The sequence below is a fragment of the Thamnophis sirtalis genome, unplaced genomic scaffold (assembly GCF_051295495.1).
Source record: "Thamnophis sirtalis isolate CommonGarterSnake01/CBP01778 unplaced genomic scaffold, rThaSir2_p1.2 scaffold_15, whole genome shotgun sequence".
Taxonomy (NCBI): domain Eukaryota; kingdom Metazoa; phylum Chordata; class Lepidosauria; order Squamata; family Natricidae; genus Thamnophis; species Thamnophis sirtalis.
Window position 1 is genome coordinate 4,440,567 of NW_028261395.1, and position 22,717 is coordinate 4,463,283.

At 40.9% G+C, this 22,717-nt stretch overlaps 1 protein-coding gene across 1 annotated transcript; it reads right to left on the reverse strand.

Annotated features, from left to right (window-relative positions):
- Positions 1-572: 572 nt before the first annotated feature.
- On the reverse strand, positions 573-22,374 carry ACTA2 (actin alpha 2, smooth muscle). Its single transcript, XM_087702372.1, has 9 exons — positions 22,276-22,374; positions 15,919-16,090; positions 13,465-13,593; positions 13,069-13,179; positions 10,727-10,811; positions 10,473-10,634; positions 5,573-5,764; positions 3,784-3,965; positions 573-893 (listed from the first exon to the last, which is right to left on the reverse strand). The coding sequence occupies exons 2-9, from the start codon at positions 16,045-16,047 to the stop codon at positions 750-752; spliced, it is 1,134 nt and encodes a 377-aa protein (XP_087558498.1). The 5' UTR covers positions 16,048-16,090; positions 22,276-22,374; the 3' UTR covers positions 573-749.
- Between the last annotated feature and the right edge of the window lie 343 nt (positions 22,375-22,717).

Consider the following 22,717-nt stretch of genomic DNA (forward strand, 5'->3'; position numbering starts at 1 on the left):
AATGTAAACCTAACCCTTAACCTAACCCTAAACCTAACCCTTAACCTAACCCTAACCCTAATCCTAACCCTTAACCTAACCCTAAACCTAACCCTAACCCTTAACCTAACCCTAAACCTAACCCTTACCTTAAATTGAATCGGCTTGCTTTCAAAGCGCTATTTAAAGCGCCCTTCTTTCTCCGCGCTGGCTGTTGTCGCTCTGTTGATGACGTCAGCGACGCGGTTTAATCGGGCGCGGTTTAGTCGAGCGCGGTTTTGACGGGTCACGGGTATGGAGAGGGCATGGAGAACTGAAAACTAGATTATAACCAGAGGATTTAGGGAGGAGTGGCGAACAATTCTACCTTCGCATAAATCGCAGTGTGTCCATCTAAGTTTAAAATGTAAATATAGCTACTATCTTTGTGTGTTCTCCAGTGGACGATTAAAATTAGCACAAACTTCCTTTAATCACCAAGGTTCGCGTTTTCCACTATCCATGGAACTTTAATGCAAATATTGACTAGTACAATGTTGATCTGCCATGTCTCACGCTTTCTCCAGAGGAGAAGGAATACTATTTACTCCAAGTAGAGTATGAAAAAGTTGAGGTTTATTAATAAAAATCCAAAGCACCTGAAAAGCATGTTTACAATTCTTTGCCCCCTAAAAACCTCAAATACATCTTATTGGGAACCCAAGCTAATTTTAAGGAAGGTACTTGGGGTAGGCTAATTAAGAGTATTTTTCCACAGAAGGAGAAGGAGCTCAGAAGCATTTGCGGTGAACAATGGACGGGCCAGCTTCGTCGTACTCTGGTTTGCTGATCCACATCTGTTGGAATGTGGAAAGAGAAGCGAGAATAGATCCTCCAATCCAGACCGAATACTTGCGCTCAGGGGGAGCAATAATCTGAAGAGAAAGGATTGAACAGATCTAATTGAGCCACTTGAAGCAGGGAATGTAACAAATTACGCAGGGCATCATTTCTCACATTGCAAAACTGGCGACAGAGACTTCACATCTGTATGTGGTTATGTATCTAACCCAAGCGAATGTGTTTATTCTTGACGTCGTTGCACATCTGAAGGTGAGATTACGCATATCATTTTGGACAGAAAAATGAGCTAGACTCAGTTACCTTAGACCAGTCCTGGCAAACCTATTCAGCACTGAAAAGCCGCACACATGTGCCAGAAACCGGATAGCAGCTGCCTGGTTCCACATGTGTGCGCCAGGAAGATTGTCTTCCAGTTTCTAGCATGCCCATGCGCACTGGCCAGCTGGTCTTCTCACATGCATGCGTGCCAGAAACCGGAAAACCTGGTGGCCAGGGCGCATGTGCACACCAGTGCATGACGAACAGCGTGACCCGTAAAAACCACGCTCGACTAAGCTGCACCCGATTAAACCGCGTCGCTGACGTCATCAACAGGGCGATAACAGCCAGCGCGGAGAAAGAAGGGCGCTTTAAATAGCGCTTTGAAAGCAAGCCGATTCAACTTAAGGTAAGGGTTAGGTTTAGGTTTAGGGTTAGGTTTAGGGTTAGGTTTAGGGTTAGGTTTAGGGTTAGGTTAAGGGTTAGGTTTAGGGTTAGGTTAAGGGTTAGGTTTAGGGTTAGGTTTAGGGTTAGGTTAAGGGTTAGGTTTAGGGTTAGGTTAAGGGTTAGGTTTAGGGTTAGGTTAAGGGTTAGGTTTAGGGTTAGGTTAAGGGTTAGGTTTAGGGTTAGGTTTAGGGTTAGGTTTAGGGTTAGGTTTAGGGTTAGGTTTAGGGTTAGGTTAAGGGTTAGGTTTAGGGTTAGGTTAAGGGTTAGGTTTAGGGTTAGGTTTAGGGTTAGGTTAAGGGTTAGGTTTAGGGTTAGGGTTAGGGTTAGGGTTAGGGTTAGGTTAAGGGTTAGCTTTAGGGTTAGGTTAAGGGTTAGGTTTAGGGTTAGGTTTAGGGTTAGGTTAAGGGTTAGGGTTAGGTTTAGGATTAGGTTTAGGGTTAGGTTTAGGATTAGGTTTAGTGGGGTTAGGTTTAGGTTTAGGTGTTAATTTTAGGTTTAGGGTTTACAGCGTGCTTCTGTCTCCGCGCTGTTGTCGCCCTGTTGATGACGTCAGCTACGCGGTTTAGTCGGACGCGGTTTAGTCGAGCGCGGTTTTGTGGTGGAACCGACGAACAGATGGCCGATGCACCAGAATCTGGAAGAACAATGGACGACAGCTCGCGTGCCAGAGAGATGGCTCTGCACGCCACTTCCGTCATGCATGAGATATGTTCGCCATCACGGTTTTAGACTTACAAACATTATCTACTCTGGCTGCATTTCTATTCTGTTTTTAAAAGCAATGCAATTCTATGAAGATTCTATGTGAAAATAGGAACCTTTTCCCCAAGATTCACTGTGATCAAGAAACATGATAGGTACTTTAAAAAAAAATGATATTAGTAAGTTAAATCCCGTCGCTACTGATGCGATGAATCTCCTTATGGGAACTTTCTTTCAGCAGCTACCTCTTCAGTTTAGGAATTTGGATTAGGATTTAGTTTATCCCAATGAAATGATTAAAAACAAAATCACCATTGATGCTTAATTTTTGTGTTTAAAGTATTCAGTTAAATCCAAATGTGCTTATTTCAATTTATGATTTTCATTTCATTTCCATTCAGGTTCCTTTTGCTGGAATGTTAGCGCTTGGTGTAACTGCATTTTGTTAGCGTTTTCATTGACTTGTATTTGAGTGATTTAGATTTTGATTTAGATTTGTTTTATTTATATGCCGCCCTTTTCTGGGAGGGACTCAGGGCGGCGAACAACTCAAAAAGGGAAAGGAGAAACATAGAACACAATACAAAATAGTTAAAATAGCCAAGAATCACACAACCACACAGGCCGAGAGGGGAGGGGAACTCATCAACCCCAGGCCTGCTGGCAAAGCCAGGTTTTGACGGCTTTTCGGAAGGCCTGGAGAGAGGTGAGGGTCCGAATCCCTGCGGGGAGTTTATTCCAAAGGGCCGGAGCTGCCACAGAGAAGGCCCTCCCCCGGGTGGTAGCCAGATGGCATTGGCTGGTTGACGGAACCCGGAGGAGGCCGACCCTGTGTGATCTAATGGGTCTTTGGGAGGTAATTGGCAGCAGGTGGTCTCTCAAGTACCCAGGTCCAATACCATGAAGGGCTTTATAAGTTACGACTAGCACTTTGAAGTGTATCCGGAGACTGATCAGGAGCCAGTGCAGCTCGCGCAGGATAGGTGTAACGTGGGTGTACCGAGGTGCACCCACAATCGCTCATGCGGCTGCGTTCTGGATGAGTTGAAGTCTCCAAATACTCTTCAAGGGCTGCCCCATGTAGAGCGCATTGCAGAGTGCATGTTGCTGCATTTCCTCATATGGCTACTGTGAGTATGTTGCTGCATTTCCTCATATGGCTACTGTGAGATAAAATCCATCTCAAGCTGAAGATCCAATTTTCTAAAGGCAAAATAAACCTATCCCAGCCAAAGGAAAGGAAACGTAATTTCAAATTATAAAATCAAATCAAACCAAAAATACATTTCCAATAACCATTCCCAGTTCAAGGGTAGAACTGAGACAATGATTGGTTTGGGATTTTTCATGCCTTCAACTCGCTGATGATTCCCAAATGTTGCTGAACTACAGTTCCCAGTGGTCCTAGCTAGCATGGCTAGTGGTGAGATTGCTCAGAGCTGCAGTTCACCATCTGAAACATAGCAGATTCCTCATCTCTAGGAGTCCTGACATATCATGTAAACATAGCCATCTCTGGCACTGCCAATTATGTCGTGATCAATCTAACAATACCTTTATTTTCATAGTGCTGGGAGCCAGGGCGGTGATCTCCTTTTGCATACGATCTGCGATGCCAGGATACATGGTGGTCCCACCAGAGAGGACATTGTTGGCGTAAAGGTCCTTTCTGATGTCTATATCACACTTCATGATGCTGTTGTAGGTAGTTTCATGAATGCCAGCCGATTCCATACCTGATCAGGATTTCCAAAGGAATGCTTGTTAAATATTCTTAAATAACAAACATATTAAACCTTTCGATTTACAGTACCGCCTCAAAATGGTTTACAATCAAATGTCGAAAGTATTTATAACCTTTTATAAATAGAGCAAATGGAAACTGAAATAAAATTGCATGAAAACTACAGGTAGGTTTATGCCAGAAATCTGGATGAACAGATTGACTTTTTTATAGCTGTCAAAGGGCAGTCCAGTCAAATGGCATGGCATGGTGACAGGTGATGGATGGATGGATGGATATGATAGATAGATGATAGAGATAGATCAGGGCTGTCAAACCCGTGACCCGCAGGCCGGATGTGTCACACGCTGGCCATGCCCACGCTTGGTTTAGCGAAGTGGAAAAAAGTCATCATACATCACATGATGATGCCATGATGACACAAGTTTGACATAAGTTTGACATCCCTGAGATAGATGATAGAGATAGATGATAGAGATGGTAGGTAGGTAGGTAGGTAGGTAGGTAGGTAGGTAGGTAGGTAGGTAGATAGATAGATAGATAGATAGATAGATAGATAGATAGATAGATAGATGATAGATAGATAGATAGATAGATAGATAGATAGATAGATAGATAGATAGATAGATAGATATGATTGAAATGATTGAAATGATAGGTAGGTAGGCAGGTAGGCAGATAGATAAATAAATAGATAGGTAGGTAGATAGATAGATAGATAGATAGATAGATAGATAGATAGATAGATAGATAGATGATAGATAGATAGATAGATAGATAGATAGATAGATAGATAGATATGATTGAAATGATTGAAATGATAGGTAGGTAGGCAGGTAGGCAGATAGATAAATAAATAGATAGATAGATAGATAGATAGATAGATAGATAGATAGATGATAGATAGATATAGATGATAGATAGATGATAGATAGATAGATAGCTAGATAGATAGATAGCTAGATAGATAGATATGATTGAAATGATAGGTAGGTAGGTAGGGAGGGAGGGAGATAGATAAATAGATAGATAGATAAATAGATGATAGATAGAAAGATGATAGATAGATAGATAGATAGATAGATAGATAGATAGATAGATAGATAGATAGATAGATAGATATGATTGAAATGATAGGTAGGTAGGTAGGTAGGCAGGCAGATAGATAAATAGATAGATAGATAGATAGATAGATAGATAGATAGATAGATAGATAATTAGATGATAGATAGATAGATAGATAGATAGATAGATAGATAGATAGATAGATAGATAGATATGATTGAAATGATAGGTAGGTAGGTAAGTAGATAGATGATAGGTAGGTAGGGAGAGAGAGAGGGAGAGAGAGAGAGATTAGAGCCAATATGGTATAGTGATTAAGACACCAGGCTAAAAACAAAGAGATTGTGAATTCTAGTCCTGCCTTACTCCCAGGAGCCAGCTGGGTGACATTGGGCCAGTTATTTTCTCTATATATACTATAAACCACTTCCCAAAAGCCTAACGCTTCAGGGATTAGTTTAGGAAGTCACCAGGAACCAAAACTGACTCGAAGCACGCAAAAATATATAGCATTATCTGTATCTATTAACATACCAATGAAGGAGGGTTGAAAGAGGGTCTCTGGGCAGCGGAAACGCTCATTCCCTATGGTAATCACCTGACCATCAGGCAACTCATAGCTTTTCTCTAAGGATGAAGAAGAAGCAGCCGTGGCCATCTCATTTTCAAAATCCAGGGCAACGTAACAGAGTTTCTCCTTGATGTCACGGACAATTTCACGCTCAGCTGTGGATGAAATTTGAAGAAGAGATGGTTATGGTTTATGGTTTTATGGTTTTATTATTTATAGGCCGCCCTTTTCCCTGAGGGGACTCAGGGCGGCTTACAATATATAGGGAGGGGAGTACAAGACAGTAAGACATAAAACAATACATAAGTAAAAATAGTACACAACATTCATCATTCGGGTGGGGACGGATTACGATCTTTATCCCCAGGCCTGATGGGATAGCCAGGTCTTGAGGGCTGTGCGGAAGGTCTGGACGGTGGTGAGGGTACGAATCTCCACGGGGAGATCGTTCCAAAGGGTCGGAGCTACTACTGAAAAGGCTCTCCTCCGTGTAGTTGCCAGTCGACACTGACTGGCGGATGGAACTCGGAGGAGGCCTAATCTGTGCGATCTAATAGGTCGCAAGGAGGTAATTGGCAGGAGGCGGTCTCTCAAGTACGCAGATCCACTACCATGAAGGGCTTTATGGGTGACAACTAGCACCTTGAAGCGCACCCGGAGATCAACAGGTAGCCAGCGCAGCTCGCGGAGGATAGGTGTTATGTGGGCGAACCGAGGTGCACCCACGATCACTCGCGCGGCCGCATTCTGGACTAGCTGAAGTCGCCGGGTGCTCTTCAAGGGCAGCCCCATGTAGAGCACATGCCTGCATGAACTCCTGTTCCATCAGATACAAGGAAAAATGCAGTCTTGTGCTATTTGCTTTAGCTACACTTTAATATTTATGCTGACTGAAACTAAATAAGCCAATTCAACGTTCAGCGTTTTGATCATAAATGTAAATATTCTGAATTCGCCAAACATTCTTAATTTTTTGTTTTCCTTTAATTTGTCAAAAGTAAGCATTCTAGATGGACTTGTCTAACTTCAGAAACTGGTGGTTTGGAAAATAAAACACGGGCTACTATTTGGTTGCTACTATTTATATTGCCATCAAATGTCAGGCTTGAAAGACCAGGTCCATAGGTGAAGATCCAATTCAATTGATTCAATTCAATTGATTTATTGCTCAACAACCTAGGCATAGAAATCTTCTCAACTAAAGTTTAGCATCTGCCTGGAGTTAGGTAAGGGTCAACAGAATTCATGGTTGGTTGGGGGGGGGGGGCTTGGATTTGTGGCCACGTAAGGATTCTAGGCTGGTTCCTTTTTTTAACTCCACCTCTAGAGTTTCCATTCCTCCTACACAGTGTTTCAATTTCAATATTTTAATTTCAATGTTTAAAAAGAAAAAAAAAATCCTATCAAATTTTAAATATTTGAATTTAAATTTAAGTAGTATTGGGTAGTGGATATATATTATATATATCCCCCACCCAAAAAAACTCAGTATATCTATATCTATATCTATATCTATATCTATATCTATTTATTCACTATATCTATATCTATATCTAATATCTATATCTATATCTATATCTATATCTATATCTATATCTATATCTATATCTATATCTATATCTATATCTATATCTATATCTATATCTATATCTATATCTATATCTATATCTATATCTATATCTATATCTATATCTATATCTATATCTAATACATCTCTATCTCTATCTCTATCTCTATCTCTATCTCTATCTCTATCTCTATCTCTATCTCTATCTATATCTATATCTATATCTATATCTATATCTATATCTATATCCAACTATCATCTATCTATCTATCTATCTATCTATCTATCTATCTATCTATCTATCTATCTATCATCTATCTATCATCTATCTATCTAAATATTTGAATTTAAATTTAAGCAGTATTGGGTAGTGGATATATATTATATATATCCCCCACCCAAAAAAACTCAATATATCTATATCTATATCTATATCTATATCTATATCTATATCTATATCTATATCTATATCTATATCTATATCTATATCTATATCTATATCTATATCTATATCTATATCTATATCTATATCTATATCTATATCTATATCTATATCTATATCTATATCTATATCATCTATATCTATATCTATATCTATATCTATATCTATATCTATCTATCTCTATATCTCTATATCTCTATATCTCTATATCTCTATATCTCTATATCTCTATATATCTATATATCTATATATCTATATATCTATATATCTATATATCTATATATCTATATATCTATATATCTATATCTATATCTCCATATCTATCTATCTATCTATCTATCTATCTATCTATCTATCTATCTATCTATCTATCTATCTATCTATCTATCTATCTATCTATCTATCTATCTACCTACCTACCTACCTACCTACCTACCTACCTACCTACCTACCTACCTACACACACACACACACACACACACACAGACAGACAGACAGACAGACAGACAGATAGATAGTTATATTTTTGCTGATAAATAAATGGAGACTAATACAGATCTATTTCAAGCTATTTAGCTCTCATCAGCTAGCCATATCCTTACTGGGATTCGCACTTGGGCTGTTTTTACATATTAGGCAGTTAGGTGGCACCTCTAAGCCACAAACTCTCCTTCCTTATCAGCTGTGGCAGGGGAGTAATTAAGTGTTGTTGTTGTTTTGTCAAAGCACCATGTGTGCCCAAATATGGGAGGGAGCATACTGCTTCCCTTGAAGCTTGAAATAGATCTATACTGGTGTCCCTTCAGTTATTTATCAGCAAAAATGTAACACAAAATGGTTTGTCATGTAAACAACTGCCTGGAAGGCTCCTGGAGTGGGGCTGAAAGGCGAAAGGGAAGCAGTATGCTCCCTCCCATATTTGGGCACACCAGGTGCTTTGGCAAATGGAAACACACACACACACAAACACACAAACACACACAAACACACATTTGCACATTCTACTCTATGCCCTAAAGAAGACTTACTGATTGCAGGGCTAGTAGCTACATGTATAAGGGCAGCACGAAATGAGAACAACACAACACCGAGGTGGCGCAGTGGTTAGGGTGCAGCACTGCAGGCCACTTCAGCTGACTGTTATCTGCAGTTCGGCGGTTCAAATCTCACCAGCCTCAAGGTTAACTCAGCCTTCCATCCTTCCGAGGTGGGTGAAATGAGGACCCAGACTGTGGGGGGTGATATGCTGACTCTGTAAACCGCTTAGAGAGGGCTGAAAGCCCTACGAAGCGGTATATAAGTCTAACTGCTATTGCTATTGCTATTGCTACCCTGTGCAATAAAATCCCCCTTCTTCTTCTTTCTTCTTCTCCAGTCCCTTGAAGAACCAAGCTGCTCGATGAAGTTCTCCAAAGCCCTGGAACTGGTATGCAATAATGCAAGAATAATAAGGAATCTTTCCTACACTAGGATAGACACTATTCATTATAACCATCTATAAACAAGGATCCCTCGTTCAGAGCCTGTAAGATGCAGCAGGGGTTGTCTATAGTAGACAATTCTGATTTTATGTCCCCAGAGGGCCATGGGTTAGCAGACAATGATTCAGAGGAAACGAAACTTAGCCATGCAATTTCTCATCTGGTGTCAAACGATAATTTGAATTGCTCTTGGCAGAAAATAATTTATTGCATCTGGAAAGGTACCAATTTCTGCTCCGCTTTTTTCAAACCGTAAGTAGGGTTTCTTTTTCTTGAGGTTTCCGAGAAACTAGCTGTGGGTTTGTCAGGAAAACATTATAAATTGCAACACATTTTTTCTCTTAAGAGAATTTGGTGCCAACCAGAGATACCTTATGCAATGAACCAGTTCAGCGATCTGCCTGTATTCTGACTGCCAACAACAGAACATTTGAACCCAGCCTCTAGGTCACTCTTTTGAAATATTGATAATATGTACTAAATTTTACTTCAGGAAAATACATCAAATGGATTCCTTGTGAGAATATTGGAAAATAATTTGTTTTATATACACATATAAAGGCTCTAGGTCAGTGAAGATCATATGTATAGAATATAATAACAGAGTTGGAAGGGACCTTGGAGGTCTTCTAGTCCAACCCCCTGCTTAGGCAGGAAACCCTACACCACTTCAGACAAATGGCTATCCAACATCGTCTTAAAAACCTCCAGTGTTGGGGCATTCACAACTTCTGGAGGCAACTTCTGTTCCACTGATTAATTGTTCTAACTGTCAGGAAATTTCTCCTCAGTTCTAAGTTGCTTCTGTCCTTGATTAGTTTCCACCCATTGCTTCTTGTTCTACACCCAGGTGCCTTGGGGAATCCCTCCCTCCCTTGCTCCTTCCTTCCTTCCTTCCTTCCTTCCTTCCTTCCTTCCTTCCTTCCTTCCTTCCTTCCTTCCTTCCTTCCTTCCTTCCTTCCTTCCTTCCTTCCTTCCATAGAATAAAATAGAATAGAATAACAGAGTTGGAAGGGACCTTGGAGGTCTTCTAGTCCAACCCCCTGCCTAGGCAGGAAACCCTATACTGTTTCAGACAAATGGCTATCCAACATCTTCTTAAAGGCTTCCAGTGTTGGGGCATTCACAACTTCTGGAGGCAACTTCTGTTCCACTGATTAATTGTTCTAACTGTCAGGAAATTTCTCCTCAGTTCTAAGTTGCTTCTCTCCTTGATTAGTTTCCACCCATCGCTTCTTGTCCCGCCCTCAGGTGCTTTGGAGAATAGCTTGACTCCCAAATCTTCTTTGTGGCAACCCCTGAGATATCGGGACACTGCTATCATGTCACCCCTAGTCCTTCTTTTCATTAAACTAAACATGTAATTTCCTTACCAGTAGTAACAAATGAGTAGCCACGCTCTGTCAAGATTTTCATGAGGTAGTCTGTAAGATCACGGCCAGCCAGGTCCAGGCGCATGATAGCATGGGGCAGAGCATAGCCTTCGTAGATTGGCACATTGTGGGTGACACCATCGCCAGAGTCGAGCACGATCCCTTGAGGTAACACAAAACAGGTTTTGATGGCCTTCAAGTCAACTTACTCTCTTTCATGCTTCTGAAGGCCCAACACGGTTTCTCACTCTTACCTGTTGTACGTCCAGAGGCATAGAGAGACAGAACAGCCTGAATAGCAACATACATGGCTGGGACGTTGAATGTCTCAAACATAATCTGAAAATAAGAGGGGAAAAAATGAATGAATCCTTCTCTTGGCTTATTTTAATTTGAACACCTGTGTGCCATTTTTTCTAAACCAGGCATTGGGATTGCACTGTTATAAAATATTTTGTGACTGTATTTAATGGGCAGATCACTGGCAGTAGATGCTTATTATTAGAGGTCTAGAACCTCCCACAATTCTGCAATTCCATGCAATTACTGATATATAGCAATAAAGGCATTCCCAATCTCCGAGGGAGATGGGAAGTTAGATATAGGGAATACAAATAGATGATAGATAGATAAATAGATAGATAGATAGATAGATAGATAGATATAGAGGTAGGTAGGTAGATGATAGATAGATAGATAGATAGATAGATAGATAGATAGATAGATAGATAGATAGATAGATATAGAGGTAGGTAGGTAGGTAGGTAGATGATAGATAGATAGATAGATAGATAGATAGATAGATAGATAGATAGATGATAGATAGATAGATAGATAGATAGATAGATAGATATAGAGGTAGGTAGGTAGGTAGATGATAGATAGATAGATAGATGATAGATGATAGATAGATAGATAGATAGATAGATAGATAGATAGATAGATAGATAGATAGATAGATAGATAGATAGATATAGAGGTAGGTAGGTAGGTAGAGGATAGATAGATAGATAGATAGATAGATAGATAGATAGATAGATGATAGATAGATAGATAGATAGATGATAGATAGATAGATAGATAGATAGATAGATAGATAGATAGATAGATAGATAGATATAGAGGTAGGTAGGTAGGTAGGTAGATGATAGATAGATAGATAGATGATAGATGATAGATAGATAGATAGATAGATAGATAGATAGATAGATAGATAGATATAGAGGTAGGTAGGTAGGTAGAGGATAGATAGATAGATAGATAGATAGATAGATAGATAGATGATAGATAGATAGATAGATAGATATAGAGGTAGGTAGGTAGGTAGGTAGATGATAGATAGATAGATAGATAGATAGATAGATAGATAGATAGATGATAGATGATAGATGATAGATAGATAGATAGATAGATAGATAGATAGATAGATAGATAGATATAGAGGTAGGTAGGTAGGTAGGTAGAGGATAGATAGATAGATAGATAGATGGATAGATAGATAGATGATAGATAGATAGATAGATAGATAGATAGATAGATAGATAGATAGATAGATAGATAGATAGGAACAGGAAATATAAATAGATGATGGATGGATGGATGGATGGATGGATGGATGGATGGACGGACGGACAGACATGATTTAAAAATTCAACCATGTTTGGCAGTTCATAAATTTTTCCATCTTTTTGTTTGACTATTTTACGTTTAAAGGAGTATTGGGTTTTTAAAATGTTCTGCTGGAAAATCACAGCACCAATTTTCTTGAAAGTCCCGTGAGTCACATGGAGCTAATTGATTGCCCATTGATGAGATTGGTGGGCATTCTTTGACTTACTGGGTCACAATTGTCCAGACTGATAAAAAAAAATCGGAAGGCTGTAAACAAAAAAAATCGGAAGGGTCATTCACAAGCAGCTAGGACACCAGGATGACATCTGAAATGTAAGTGCTGATTAAGACCCAAACACAGCATCAGAATTTTATCCGAATGTAGTTTGTGAGAAATTTACTTGCCTGAACGAAGATCAAAAATTAGAAATAGAAGAAATGGTCCCTTGTTAAATCTGCTCCATGAATAAGTAATTCAAAACTCAAAAGATGATTTCAGAAGGAATACGGGATTTTGTTAAAAAAAGGAAGGAAGGAAGGAAGGAAGGAAGGAAGGAAGGAAGGAAGGGGAAGAAGGGAGGAAGTTAGCATTGAGACATTAATATTGTCTTAATGTGTTGGCTCCATTCTTTTCCACAAAAACTTAAATAGGGATCACCTTCCACAGGTGTATGGGATACAACCCAGTGGTGAAATTAATTTTTTTTTTACTACCGGTTCTCTGGGCGTGGCTTGGTGGGCATAGCAGGGGAAGGATACTGCAAAAACTCCAGTCCCACCTCATTCCTTGGGGAAGGATATTGCAAAATCCCCCTTCCCACCCTACTCTGGGGCCAGCCAGAGGTGGCATTTGCCGATTCTCCAAACTACTCAAAATCTCCGCTACCGGTTCTCTAGAACCTGTTAGAACCTGCTGAATTTTCACCCCCTAGTAGAACCGCAACTTTGGCAGGTGAACAAAGCATGATACCTATATTCCATTTACCTGTGTCATTTTTTCTCGATTAGCCTTTGGATTCAAAGGTGCCTCTGTAAGCAAGGTTGGGTGTTCTTCAGGAGCCACACGGAGCTCGTTGTAGAATGAATGATGCCAAATCTGGAATAAATGGCAAAATGGATTATGAGAAACATCTCTAACTCAGTCCCACCCCTTGGACAATTAACCGGAAATCCAAAAACAACGTAATGCATCTTGATTTTCCAGGAAGAGAAAAAGAACCCTTCATCAAAAATATGGAAAACATTAGAAACATCTCTTCCATTATGCCCGCGTAATAAAATTCTAAAAGTTAAGACGTAATATGAAGCCATCTCTGATAGACATCGTTAAATCTTAAGACAGAAAGAGAGGTTAAATCGATCAAAATGGCAATTTAAATACCTTCTCCATATCATCCCAGTTCGTGATGATACCATGTTCGATGGGGTATTTCAGGGTCAGGATTCCTCTCTTGCTTTGAGCTTCATCTCCTACATAGCTGTCTTTCTGTCCCATGCCTACCATCACACCCTAAAAGTTGGAGGAAAAAGATACATGGCCACATCTGGCTTAGAAATTAAACAGGAAATCATCCATGCTAATATTCCAATGCAATAGTCTGATGAATTCTTCTGGTTCAGTGGGTTGAAAGCAGGGGTGGGTTTCAACCGGTTCGCGGCGGTCCCCGCGGACCGGTTGGTCGGTGAACCCGGAAGTAAGTAACTTCTGGGAACGCTGAAGGGCCCACCCGCCCGCCTGTGCTCCTTATCGGTCTTTGAAGGCTTCTGCACTTCCACGCAGGCGCATGGCACATACAGCGCCTGCGCGATTCTCTGCGAGCAGCTGGAGCATCTTAGCGCCTGTGCGCTATGTCAACAAACAACATAGTGGGACGTGAAAACAACGTTATAAAGGGTTAGGGTTATAACATTGTTTTCTCGTCCCATTATGTTGTTTGTTGATGGCGGGCGTGGTTTTGTCGGCGCGGATTTCTCGATCGCGCATTTGTCAGTGAACCCATTTCTGGGCAATCCTAAGACCCGTCTTTGCCACCATTTGTGTGTATTCCACCTCCCGTCAAACCACGAAAAATATATTTGTTACTTGCAATCAAAAGCAGCAACAATCTTTTCTGAAGAAGAAATTAAAAGAGGTTGCCAATGTCCTCAGAAAAAAATATTAATTTCTTAAGACAGTCTCTAGAGATTCTCAGTCATCCAGGTCATGGTTGTCCCAAAGGTGTTTTTTCAGGAAGCAGCTGGACTTTCTTGTTTGTTTTTTTCCTTTTGAAGGCATTTCGCTTCTCATCCAAGAAGCTTCTTCAGCTCTGACAGGATAGTGGGGAATGGAAGGATTTATAGTCTGAGGACACAGATAAACCTCCAAGTGTTTCAAGGACCCTCTAAAAGGATGCAAATGAGCAGCTGTCCGCCAGGATTAAAAATCCTTCCATTCCCCACTATCCTGTCAGAGCTGAAGAAGCTTCTTGGATGAGAAGTGAAACATCTTCAAAAGGAAAAAAACAAGGAAGTCCAGTTGCCGCCTGAAAAAGCACCTTTGGGGACAATTTCTAAGACATCCGTTCAAGAGTCTGACTGAAAAGTCCTTTTTATATCAACTGCACTGATCTGAAATAAAATGGTTCCACCACAAAACCGCGTTCGACTAAAGGGCGCTTGACGAAACCGCGTAGCTGACGTCATCACAGCGCGACAACAGCGCAGAGAAAAAAGCACGCTGTAAACGCTAAACCTAAAATTAACCCCTAAACCTAACCCCCTAAACCTAATCCTAAACCTAACCCTAAACCTAACCCTTAACCTAACCCTAACCCTAACCCTAACCCTTAACCTAACCCTAACGCTAACCCTAAACCTTAACCTAACGCTAATCCTAAACCTAACCCTTAACCTAACCCTAACCCTAACCCTAACCCTTAACCTAACCCTAACGCTAACCCTAAACCTTAACCTAACGCTAATCCTAAACCTAACCCTTAACCTAACCTAAACCTAACCCTAAACCTAACTCTTAACTTAACCCTAAACCTAATCCTAACCCTTAACCTAACCCTAAACCTAACCCTAAACCTAACCCTAACCCTAACCCTAACCCTAACCCTAACCCTAACTCTAACCCTAACCCTAACCCTAACCCTAACCCTAACCCTAACCCTAACCCTAACCCTAACCCTAACCCTAACCCTAACCCTTAACCTAACCCTAACCCTAACCCTAACCCTAACCCTAACCCTAACCCTAACCCTAACCCTAACCCTTAACCTAACGCTAATCCTAAACCTAACCCTTAACCTAACCCTTAACCTAACCCTAAACCTAACCCTAAACCTAACCCTTAACCTAACCCTAAACCTAATCCTAACCCTAAACCTAACCCTAAACCTAACCCTAAACCTAACCCTAACCCTTAACCTAACCCTTAACCTAACCCTAAACCTAACCCTAACCCTTAACCTAACCCTTAACCTAACCCTAAACCTAACCCTAACCCTTAACCTAACCCTTAACCTAACCCTTAACCTAACCCTTAACCTAACCCTAACCCTAACCCTTAACCTAACCCTAAACCTAACCCTTACCTTAACTTGAATCGGCTTGCTTTCAAAGCGCTATTTAAAGCGCCCTTCTTTCTCCGCGCTCGCTGTTGTCGCCCTGTTGATGACGTCAGCGGCACGGTTTAATCAGGCGCGCTTTAGTCGAGCGCGGTTTTCTCGTGCCACGAATAAAGTGACGTGAGGATTGTGGCGTGGAGTTGAGCGTGCCTACAAGTTTCCCATAGTTTCATTTCAAATGAATCTTTTGATTTCTTCTCTAAGCCACTGAATTGTCCATTTACCTGATGCCTTGGGCGTCCTACGATGGAAGGGAAGACAGCCCTGGGTGCATCGTCGCCAGCAAAGCCCGCTTTACATAGGCCGGAGCCATTATCGCAAACCAGTGCCGTGCTGTCTTCTTCCTCACACATCTTCTAGAGTCACTTTCTGAGGTTTTTCCACACAGGTATTGTCCTACAAAGAGAAGGGAGAAGATTCAGTGCGGATATCCAGTCAACAGAGGACAGCAGAAGGTGCAATAAAACATATAGCTTCACTTTCTGTTTGAATAAGCACAGATGTGCTAGTCGTTTCCGACTCCAGGGGGCAGTGCTCATCTTCATTTCAAAGATGATGAGCCAGCGCTGTCCGAAGACGTCTCCGTGGTCATGTGGCCCGCATGACTAAACGCCGTTAGACTTATATACCGCTTCATAGGGCTTTCAGCCCTCTCTAAGCGGTTTACAGAGTCAGCATATCGCCCTCAACAGTCTGGGTCCTCATTTCACCCACCTCGGAAGGATGGAAGGCTGAGTCAACCTTGAGCTGGTGAGATTAGAACCGCTGAACTGCAGATAACAGTCAGCTTGAGCTGAGGTAAAATCTCAGGCCTTCTCCAACATCACAGGCAGGATATCACACAACCTTTTAATTGTGATTCAGAATATTGGATAACACACCTCACAAGTCCGAGATGTAGGCAATTATGGTTTTGTTTAGTTTTTTTGCTTTATTGAGTCGCTCGGGCTTAGCATTCAAAAGAAATAACTAAAAAATAGCTTTAAAAAGGCATGGGATAGGTTGATCACCAGATAATTGTCTATCAATCATTGTTTATCACCAATCAATAATTTTCTATCACCAGATAAATTATCTATCAAATGGACATAAATGGATTATAAAGGCTGTATTTCCCACATTAGATGTGATGTGGAGGCTCAAAGGGAAGAGGAGTTTACTGAATTGCATCTGAAGGAAAGGATACATATTGGAAGGCAGATAATGGGGACACACAGAGAGGTTGGTGGTACCTCCCCATACACACCCATTCTCAGTTATTTTTTTTATTTTTTTTAAATAAGATTTTATTGGTAAAATGAAAATACAACATCCATAACTTGTAAAAAACAATAGAACTACATTTCGAGATATTCCCATACTATCAAATCATTATAAACATCAAAGGTTAGGTATCTTATTCCTTCCCTCCCTCTTCTCTTCCCCCCTTTCTTCTTTTCCATACCCTTTTCTTCCCTCCCCCCTTACTTCCTTTTCCCCTGCCTTCCCTCCTTTCTTTTCTCCTTTCCTCCTTTCCTTCCCCCTCCTTTCCCTCCCTCGATCCCCCCCTCCTTCTCACATACCTTCCCTCCTTCCCTCCTCCTTCCTTTTCTCTTAATCTCCCTCCTTTCCTCCCTCCTTCCTTCCTTCCTTTCAACTCTCCTTCTCTCTTTCTTTCCCTCCCTCTTTCCCTCTTTACTACCCTCTCCTCTTCCCTCCCTCCTTCCTCCCCCAGTTTCTTCTCTTTCTTCTCTCCTTCTTTCTTCCCACCTTCTTTCCCTTCTCTTCTTTCTCTTCCTCCTCTTTATCCTTCCCCCCTTCTTCTGCCTTTCCTGTTCCTCTCCTTTCTCCTCTCCATCCTGACTTCCCTACTGTCCTCCTTCCCTCCCCTCTAACCTTTGTTACATTTACATATTTTCCTCTGCTGAGGACAACCTGGTTCTCTTTTCCTTTCCTTGCTTAAAGAGGCAAGGATTATAAATCCTCTTGCCTCATCTAAAATGAAGTTTAATCGCTAATTCCATTCTCAGTTATTTTTATTGCACTTTCTTCCCTCAAAGATTCACAGTGATGAGATTCCAAAGTGTTTTTCTCATCCAAAAGAAAATTGCTATAACACTTAGTCCTGATGTGGCTTTAGATCCTGAAATGTGTGTGCTATGTTACTGCGATTGTGTGAGAGAACGTGATGTAAACCAGGAGATAAGAAATACATATTTAGGAATGGGATATAAACATTGGGGTTTTTTCCCCCCACACCTTACAAGAGGACAAGTGAATTAGTGTGAGTTTGGTTGATGGCTACATTAGTAAAAATCTCACATTTGCCAATAATTATTTTTCATATTTGCAGGGGACACGCATCTCAAAAACGTAATGTGTAAACAAATTTTGTGTTGAACATTCCATAGTAAAATTGCTTTTTATTCACCATTCCTTTTTCGAGAGGGCAGAATTGAATGAGAACGTATACTGTAGTTCAGGATAAATTCCTGGGCAAATAAAAGAAAAGAAAAAAGAAAAGAAAAAAGAAAGAGAGAGAGAAAGAAAAAGAAAGAAAAAAAGGAAGAAATTTTCCAGAGAAATGCTGAAAAAAATGCATTTTATAAGGATTATTCACTTGTAGATAAACGTTTACTAAAAACACAGAATCTGCACCTATGCTGAAAAAAACTTCTGGCTGATTGGGAACAAACTATTTCCTAATTAGGAAACAAAGCCTTTTAAAAGCCTGTTTTTGGAACAGAGCAGAAAAGGTCAAGGGTTCTTTGCCTCAAACTCTACTCAACGGAGCCAAAAAGGGAAATAATATCCTTAAAGGGAGGAGGGAAGAAGGGAATGCTGCATTTCTGCTCCAGCATGGGGAACTCTTAAATAAAAACCATATTTAGTAACTACCCGAGCTCAGGAAAATCAGGGAAACCAAACATTTAAGGCAAGATTTTTAATGGGAGCCAAGCAGTCATTTAAAGCTCTAAGAAACTCACAGTGACTTGCAGAGCCCAGAACTCAGCACCAAACCTGAAAACACGCACGTGTGTCCTGCATAAGCTCTGCAAATAATTGTTGTACTTATAGACAAAGTTAAGCACATTCATGCAATGCAAAAACAAAGACAAACTATTATAAATTCATTGATTGTCATCAATAGGGTTACCAGATCTCTGCTGCAAACATCTGAACAACTACTAAAAGCCAGAAAGTAATTCGAATTTTCATGTGGTTTTTTTAATTCCATCTTGTGGCTTTTCGGTTTTTGGAACACAAATCTGGTAACCTTTAAGGCATTGCTTGTTGGGACTAACAACAGACACCACACAGCAACAATGCCACTTTCTAGCCAAACAAGCTACCTCTGTCAGAACAAAACATGTGATACATGATAGCAATATAACTGAAAATCTACACTGGAGCAGTTGAAAAGCATGCGCGCGCGCACACACACACACACACACACACACACAAAGAGAAAGAGCACACACACACACACACAAAGAGAAAGGAAGAAAGAAATAAAGAAAAAAAGAAAGAAAAAGTGAGATAGAGATGAAAGAAAAAAGGAAAAAGGGACAGAGAGACAAAAGGAGAGATAGATAGATAGATAGATAGATAGAGAGAGAGAGAGAGAGAGAGAGAGAGAGAGAGAGAGAGAGAGAGAGAGAGAGAAAATAAGGGGAATAATTCAAATTCAGGTTTAATATCTGAAATAGTCTCCCTTTAAACAGAAAATTCTGCAAAAAAATGTATAACCATGGGAAAGGTTCTGGGTTTCGTGCTACCCTGAATTTTGTGTTCATACATTTGTTTTCTAGACAATCAATCAGTCAATCAATCAATCAAGTCATAGACCAACAGACTTCTAGACAATAAAACAATTTGTTTGCAGTGAGTGCAAATCTAGGGTTATTATTTGTAAACCATGGCTCATTACTAACAATCCAATGTTTTCAAAAGTGTGACTTATCATGGCTTACAGATCTCAGGAGGGGAGTTCACATGTTAACCAAACCCTAAAGCATACAAGCCAGGTTATGGCCTTACCTTTTTACCATGTGTGAAGTCAGTCTTTAAGAAATCAAAGTGGCCACGAACCAAAAGGCAAGGAAGAAAAGGCTGGGTGCAATGAAACAACATCTAAATGCACATAAATACCTTCGCCCACTTGCTTCACTGAATCACAACTCCTAGACTGTTCCTAGTATTAGCGATTATTATTTGTAATAATTTAATTAGAGTTAAAATAATAAATATCAAGTAGGCTATGGAGATGGCCAACTTACCAAAAGCATGTAAATTAAAATAATGGGAAGTTTGATGAAATATAATAATAAATGTTGTAGAATGAGACAAATGACATTTCTGTTCTTCATATATTTTTGTGTTTGGATTAATAGGATGTAGAGGAACAGAGTCCCATAGACATCCACTGCAAATTCTCTCTCTCTCTCTCTCTCTCTCTCTCTCTCTCTCCCTCCCTCCCTCCCTTCCTCCCTCCCTCTCCCCCCCTCTCTCTTTCTCTCTCTCTCTCCCTCCCTCTCTTCCTCTCCCTCTCCCCCCTCTCTCTTTCTCTCTTTCTCCCTCCCTCCCTTCCTCCCTCCCTCTCCCCCTCTCTCTTTCTCTCTCTCTCTCCCTCCCTTCCTCCCTCCCTCTCTCTTTCTCTTCTCTCCCTCCCTCCCTTCCGCCCTCCCTCTCCCCCCTCTCTCTTTCTCTCTCTCTCTCTCCCTCCCTCTCTCCCTCTCCCTCTCCCCCCTCTCTCTTTCTCTCTCTCTCTCTCCCTCCCTCCCTCCCTCTCCCCCTCTCTCTTTCTCTCTCTCTCTCCCTCCCTTCCTCCCTCCCTCTCCCCCCTCTCTCTTTCTCTCTCTCTCTCCCTCCCTCCCTCTCTCCCTCTCCCTCTCCAGTTTGAGGGAGATCACCTTTGAATGTCTAATAACAGGGAAACTTATGAAAGGATAAGCGATACAAGGAAGAGGTGTTACATTGGTTAACCGAACAGTATGATTATTGCTGGTATTAATATTAGTATAATTGATATAAATGCCTTGAACGTTGTTGTAAATACTTTGATTATTACTTCCTAAAATGATTTGTACCCAGATAGCACACTGTTCAATTGGAATTGGAATTTTTATGTACTATAAAATAAAATCAAAACTTATTAAAAAGAATGTCTACTAAAAGTAAATCGGAAAAGTATCTGTCTTGGATCAGGCCAGACAAGAGACTTTAGGACTAATTTACAATCCTGTATTTGGTTGACACTTTTAAGCATCCCCTTCAATTATTTTTTTGTAACATTTACCGCTCAGAATTATTCTTAACTACCAATGAAGTAGTAATTGGATGATGGTATGTTTACTTCTAGTGAACTCTCACCAAAGGATACTAACCATGACTTCTATTCTCGTACTTAAAGGACACAGCAGGCTCAAAATAAACATCAAGAAAACACAGGTTGTTACTTACACAGGCCCTTGAAGCAATTGAAATCAAAGCTAGCCCTGTCTTCTTGGTAATGCAATTGTCAACTAATAAATACGCTTAGATAGCAATAGCAATAGCAGTTGGACTTATATACCGCTTCATAGGGCTTTCAGCCCTCTCTAAGCGGTTTTACAGAGTCAGCATATTGCCCCCAACAACAATCCGGGTCCTCATTTCACCCACCTCGGAAGGATGGAAGGCTGAGTCAACCTTTGAGCCGGTGAGATTTGAACCGCCGAACTGCAGAACTGCAGTCAGCTGAAGTAGCTTGCAGTGCTGCATTTAACCACTGCGCCACCTCAGCTCTTACCCAGGCTTCTGGGATGTGGGAATGCAGGTGAAGGCTTGAAAAAGAATCTACCAAAAATGAAAAAAACTTTCTCAGCTGTACAAAATAAAAAAAAACCTCATGATTTGTAGTTACAACTTCAAAAATGTGCAATCAGTCTTTTTGCAACAAGTCAAGAGTGGAGAGTCCTTCGAGGATTGGGCGGCATATACATTTTATAAATAAATAAAATTATAAGCAAATAAAGCTTTCCATCAGGATGACCCACACAAGGAACAAGGTAAAACGAAAGATCGTATTACAGAATAAAGATGGAAAGCTGTGCAGAAAAATCAATTCAGTTGCTAACCCCAAACCTGTTAACCCTACAGTTCTTTTATCTCTGCAGTTTTAAGGATGGAAATGAGACAAATGCAGAGATCAAATCCAGTAAAATCTCCTTTCAACCTCACCAATTCCAGCAGTGAGAAAACAGCTCGGAAGGTACTTAAATCTTTAAAGGAGTTAAAAATGCTTAACCAAGAGGCTCCACTCCACAAAATCCTATGTATCTTGCAAATTCACTCACACACCCAGTCTCCCTGGGTCAGATGCTTCACCCCTACAAAATGCCTAATGCAGGGAATCATCTCAGTTATAGTGTTATTTCCAAGTACATCTGCAGAGCCTATGGCTCCATGGTGTTTCTTTCTTCTGAACCCAAGAGCAAAACCTACTAACTGTATTATGCAGCGGAGGTAGAGATTGTCCCATCTGGAGACACCTCCCCAGTTCTTAAGTCAGAAGGCAGCTTCCACCTTCTTCACTCCATCCTGGGTTTCATGCTACTTACCGTTCTCAGCTCAGGGCGTGCCGTTCTGGGATGGTGCACTGAGAAATGGCATATTCTCTGACTATATAGCCTGTCTCCTCCCACCAGCTCACCAAACAAGGAGCAAACCCAGTCTCCATCTCCATCTCTCTGTCAAACAGAACCATATAGGGGCTTCTCCACAAATCCTTCAGTTCTGGGTGGCTGCTGGTTGATCGGGCTCCTCCACCCGGCATTCCTTTCTGCTGTTCACAAAGCCAGGAGTAGCCTTTTGGCTCCCTGCTATATAAACACGAGGAGGATCCGGGGCTAGCTACAACTGAGAGATTCCCGGGGTAGTTAGTTGGTGCATCAGGGAGAGTTTCTGGCGTGCAGCAGATGCTCTGGCGAGATCCATGTGTGTACTATGTGTACGGAGCTGTCAATGGGGGCACAAGAGGAATCATTAATCCAGCCTTGGCTC